The sequence below is a fragment of the Triticum urartu genome, chromosome 1A (genome assembly GCF_056163025.1).
Source record: "Triticum urartu cultivar PI428250 chromosome 1A, HENAU_Tu73, whole genome shotgun sequence".
Taxonomy (NCBI): Eukaryota; Viridiplantae; Streptophyta; class Magnoliopsida; order Poales; family Poaceae; genus Triticum; species Triticum urartu.
The window spans coordinates 1,386,208-1,391,923 of record NC_141873.1 but is presented as its reverse complement, the minus strand read 5'-3'; the positions used below and the strand labels follow the sequence as shown (position 1 = coordinate 1,391,923).

Here is a 5,716-nt window from a genome sequence, read left to right as displayed (position 1 = left end):
GCGTGTGCACTGTTTCCTTCTTGAAGGCGTCGTTTTTAGAGAATTTGGACTTTGGATGTTGTCTAGCTAGGTTCTGGTTCATATTGCGGCTACAAGAAATTGATCACTATAACGGGATCTTCCTTTTTCTTCTTCTTGTTGTCTTCCAGCTGTGTGCATCTGTAATGTCTTTACGATATTGCGTTGTTGCGGAGGCCGGGCATAATTCCCCTTGTCGAAAAATGGACAAGTTTCTCTTTTCAAAACTTATGAAAAGATAAGGGGCATTAGTATGGCCAGTTATTAGGCAAATCAGGCAATGCAATTCCCAACAACCATAGGCATCTTCTAAGAAGCTGCACATTTAAAAAGCGGAAGTACTATACAGACGACACTTGCTTGCCGATTTGAAGACGACGCTGTGCTGCAGTTTTTCCTTTGCATGGATGGTTAGATTGATTGTATCGTCCCAAAATTGGCTGTGCAGCGTCGTTTGCATAGCAGCAGTATTTGAAAAGTACAACTAGCTAGCAGTACTGCTCTTTTAAGTCTCCGCTTTGGTTCCAGTGAAGATTCGGTCTTTCATACATTGGTTGGGTCCAAAATCTCCGCTTTTAAGTCTCCTTTTTCACTGTGCTCTTTTAAAAACTGTAGCCAAATGCAGAAGACAATTATTGTGATCCATATTTTTTTATCATGTCATCTCATTTACCGATGGATGGACACAGGCACCTGTCAGAGTTGCCAAAATAGAGTTCCACTTGACACATTAATTGATGGAGGTCCCTCCCTGTTATTAATGAGATTAGTCCGCAAATCCACTCCATTCATGTGGATGCATTTATGTCATTTCACTGAATCTGCCCATGGACCCTATGGAACCGGATCCTCTAACATACACAAGGGACGTTAGAGAAGCTACAATATCCTAACATTCCTTCTGTTAATCCATACAATTAAAGCTAAAATAACTTAAATTAATTTTTAAATTACAGATCTAGTATACACATTCATAGTAATTACATACAAACAAGTTGATGGTGATATAAAATTAATTTTGAATTTTTATATATACAGTAATTATCAAAAATAAATAACCTGTTAATAGTTCGTAACATTTCTTCTTCATTTTACACTAGATGAGCACTATAGCACCGTAACTTCCCTTCTCTAAGTTAGAGGATCCGGCTCCGGACCGTATTGGGCTAACAGATACACCGATTCCCCACGCCATAGAGTAAGAGCACCATGAATGCTATAGTTGTGGTCTTGCCTGTATTGTCCATTGTTTTAAATAGCGGGCTAACAAAACTAATGGCGGTCCTTCAAATCTACTATAACGGGGCGAAAGCCAATTTCAAGATCTCTTAAGGAAATCTCCTCCTTCATCAAATGACATGTGAATTCACACCAAACGCACACAGGTAGGGGGAAAAATCAAGCCCTCGCTACCACACATCACTTACACTTCTCCAAGATCTCTTAAGGAAATCTCCTCCTTCTCCCACGCCACACCACCACATCACTTTTACTACTCTCAGATCCAGCAATCTCACATAGCACAAGGCAATGGAGGCTGCTCTCGTGGGCGTGGGCACGGGAGTGATGAAGCCCCTCCTGTCCAAGCTCTTCATGGCGCTCAACGAAGAGCGCAGCAAGCTCAAGGGCGTGCGCCGTGAGGTCGAAGGCACAAGAGAAGAGATGAGCAATATGCAGGCTGCGCTGGAGGCGCTAGCAGACGCCGAGCAGCTCGACCATGAGACTAGAGCTTGGAGGGACGATGTCCGCGAGCTGTCCTTCGACATGGAGGACTGTGTTGATGACTTCATGGCTCGTGCTGACACCAAGGAAGATGGGCCAAAGGGCTTCAAGGGGTTCTTTGACAAGCTGACCAAGCTCAAACCTCGCCATGAGATCGCCGGCGAGATCAAAAAGCTCAAGGCCCGTGCAATCGAGACAAGCAAGAGGCATCAGAGGTATAAAACTGACCGCCTCTCATCTGACTCCACCGCGTGTGATATTGATCCCAGGTTGCACCCGCTCTATGAGGATGTTGGTAAGCTTGTGGGCATTGACGGTCCTATGAAGCACATCATTGAGGGGCTCAAAAATGAAGATTCATCTTCTAAGCAGCTTCACGTGCTGTCAATTGTTGGTGCTGGTGGTCTTGGTAAGACTACGCTCTCTAATGCAGTCTACCATACCATCAAAAAGCAATTCGACTGTTCAGCTTTCGTGTCTGTTTCTCGAAAGCCTAACATGAGAAAGGTTCTAAGAGAAATCGCTAAAAGGTTGGAAATTACTCACAACATTTCTGATGATGGCGAGCATCTACTTATTGATACACTTCGAGAGCACCTCCAGAACAAGAAGTAAGCATCATTTAGTATCTAATATCTATCTGTCTAGTTTCTTGGAATTTTACCACATCTTTTTCATAGTTTTAAATAGCCGGCTATAGCTCCGCTATAGCCCATTATAACCTTTTCAGCAGGGTTCCGCTAAATGGTCGCCTTCATAAATAGCCCGCTATAGCCTGCTATAGCCCGCTATAGCTCCGCTATAGCTTATCTGGAGGCCCGCCGCTATTTTTCATAGCCTGCTATTTGAAACATTGATCTTTTTTTCATCTCTGAATTTTCAATAGGTGTCCCTTCCAGAGGTATTACAGATAGCATGGTAACACTTACAGTTAAAAATGACTGGTAATCAATCCGTTGTTACCAACCTGCAATATTCGGCAGCACATGCTAATACCATTCTGGTTAACGAACAGTCAAACACAGTTAACTACTCTCTCCGTTCCTAAATATGAGTCTTTTTAGACATTTCACATCGACTACAACATACGGATGTATGTAGACATATTTTAGAGTGTAGATTCACTCATTTTGCTCTGTATGTAGTCACTTGTTGCAATCTCTAGACAGACTTATACTCCCTCCGTCCGGAAATACTTGTCATCAAAATAAATAAAAGGGGATGTATCTAGATGTATTTTAGTTCTAGGTACATCTCTTTTTGTCCATTTTAATGACAAGTATTTTCGGACGGAGGGAGTATTTGGGAACGGGATTCTACAAAATCTATTATAGGGCACTTAGATTAGTGTCTGCCAATGTCGTCCGTGTAGAGCTAATTTAACTAGTCGAGTTGGGCCACTCTCTAATATTGTATAGTGTAGTATTATGATTATTTGGACTAAGGAAAAACTATTATCCCCACAAATTAATCTAACCAGTGAATCCAGAGCTCCTAACATTTTGGCTGCATAGTCTCGTCAAAGCTTGTATGCGCGTCCAATTAATATTAAGGATTGTGGAATTCTAATTAGTCTATTTTGGATTATTATTTTACCTGATTATTGCAATCCATCGTATATAAAACTAGGGGGAAATATATTTCAATTTCATCCCTCAAATATAGAAATGGTGCCTGAACTCCAAAATCAGCAAACCTTAGCCCCTCAACTTCCTCAAAAGAGACAGGATTTTCAGCACCCGGTCACCTGGGAGCTGTTACACGTTTCTCTTGGGTAGTAAGCTATCAACCACTCCTGTGTCTACCTTCAATAAGATTTTAGTGATAGCTAGCTGCGGTGAATTTTCATACATGTTCCAAGAAATTGTACCTTATATGGATTTTAACTTTAAATAAATCTTTGTTATAATCGTAATGGCAGGTACCTTGTAGTGGTTGATGATATATGGAGCACAGAAGCATGGAAAACTATAAGAGATGCTTTACCAAATAATGACCGTGGGAGCAGAATTATCACTACAACACGCAATAGTACAGTTGCATCACTTTGTTCTCCTCAAGGCGATTATGTCTATAGAATGGAACCCCTTAGTTCTGCTGACTCCCGAAGACTATTTCTTGAAAGAGCATTCCGTTCTGAGGATTTATTCCCTCCCAGTCTAGAAGAAATATCTAAGATGATATTGGAAAGGTGTGCAGGGCTTCCGTTGGCTATTATAACCTTGTCTAGTATGCTGGCTGATAAACCTGCAGAAGAAGAATGGAAGAGGGTGCTTGATGCTATTGGTTCTTCACTTGCAAAAGAGGCTGTGGTCATGACGAAGATATTATCTCTCAGTTATTTTGATCTTCCTCACCGTCTCAGAAGCTGCTTGTTGTATCTGAGTGCATTCCCAGAAGATCATATCATCGACAAACGGAGTCTGATACATAAATGGATTGCTGAAGGATTCATCCATGAAGCACAAGGGAGGAGTGCATATGAAGTAGGCCGGGATTATTTGAATGAATTGATCAACAAGAGCTTGATCCAGCCAATAGCAAATCATCAATCTGACGAGTTGTATGATGAGGTGGCAGCATGCCGGATTCATGACATTGTTCTTGATTTCATAACTTGCAAGGCCGAAGAAGAAAACTTTATGACATCATTGGATGATGGAAAGAAGGTGGGGAGACACAAGGTTCGCAGGCTCTCTGTGGCGAGCCGCACTAATGAAATGGATTCTGTGTCAGGGGATCTCTCCCATGTTCGATCACTTGCTATGTTTGGGTATTCTGCGTTGCAATTTCCAGCTATTGGTGTGTTGGATTTCCCAGTTCTTCGTGTGTTGGACATAGGAGAATGTGATGTTAGAATAAATCCGAGGCATACAGTCGATCATCCAAGGACCAAGCAACCACACAAGGCACGGCACCGAGATTTGTTAACGAGGTTCACCGATATGGCTACATCCCCGGGGCTTGACTACGGGCGCTCCTCCCCGTGACACCGTCACAATACCGCACCCGGTCACCCTGGACACCGGCACATGCCGCCGGCTTCCCCTGCGTTCCGGTGCTATTATGTTGGCATAGGTTACATCGTGTGTCTACCCCCGCTATATAAGAGAGGCCTAGGATACAAGTGTCCTACTAGGACACGACTACATATCCTATCTAAACACAATACAACTCAGAGTCCAACTGTAACCTAACTTGTACACTATATTCGACACAACTCCAACAAACTCCACCTTGGCGAATATTCTCCACCACCTTGAATTCGTCGATGCGTCAAACTTCCATGTACATTGAACTTGAGCTTATCCCATGAGCACCGCTGCTACTCCAAAGACTCCATATGACTCCACCTGCAACTTGTAGTCCCTTCTTTTCTTGACCACAGTCAGAGCAAAATTAAGTTCCACATTACTCTAGTTTGCGCTCCCAACTTCCAGAGCACCAGTCCAACACCATCACACACTGATCACTGACCTGCGTGAAAGTGAACAACTCACATATTGGGTGTCACACGTAAGAGTTACCTGAACTCAACATCACCGCTCCTTTCTTGACCGTCTGTCTGAAACTTGAAAGAATTTCACAATTGCTTGTAATCATCCGGAGTCAAATTCGCAGTTGTCTCACCACATGTATGACCACCAGAGCCCTGGCACGTCTCCATGTCCCGTGCTACCGCACGCCTCGCTGCTATTACCGCGTCGAGCCTCCGCTGTCCTGGTCGAGTCTCAAGGGTCATGAACCCACACCACTCAACCCCCGTTGCAGAGTACCACCGATCATCACCGATCAATGACGAGTTTCATGCTTCTATCAGACCACTGGGCTCCAGTCCAAACTGCATGTCACTCGCTTTTCCCTTGCTGAATAGGCTTCGACTCTCTGTCGACTTACGCCGTAGCCTCTCAATCCAGCTCCACCTTCAACATGACTCCATGGTGGGTGTACGTGCCACCCCGCGCCTCGTCGACAT

At 43.6% G+C, this 5,716-nt stretch overlaps 1 protein-coding gene across 1 annotated transcript; it reads left to right on the top strand.

Annotated features, from left to right (window-relative positions):
- Positions 1-1,367: 1,367 nt before the first annotated feature.
- LOC125506928 (disease resistance protein RGA5) lies at positions 1,368-5,004 on the top strand. The gene is made up of 2 exons (XM_048671878.2): positions 1,368-2,351; positions 3,662-5,004. The coding sequence occupies exons 1-2, from the start codon at positions 1,549-1,551 to the stop codon at positions 4,728-4,730; spliced, it is 1,872 nt and encodes a 623-aa protein (XP_048527835.1). The 5' UTR covers positions 1,368-1,548; the 3' UTR covers positions 4,731-5,004.
- The last annotated feature ends 712 nt before the right edge of the window (positions 5,005-5,716 follow it).

Excerpts from the sequence above, each read along its gene's own strand:
- LOC125506928 (XM_048671878.2), top strand. The coding sequence starts at position 1,549 with ATGGAGGCTGCTCTCGTGGGCGTGGGCACGGGAGTGATGAAGCCCCTC. Across the intron at positions 2,352-3,661 it reads GAGCACCTCCAGAACAAGAA|GTACCTTGTAGTGGTTGATG; the intron begins GTAAGCATCATT and ends TCGTAATGGCAG.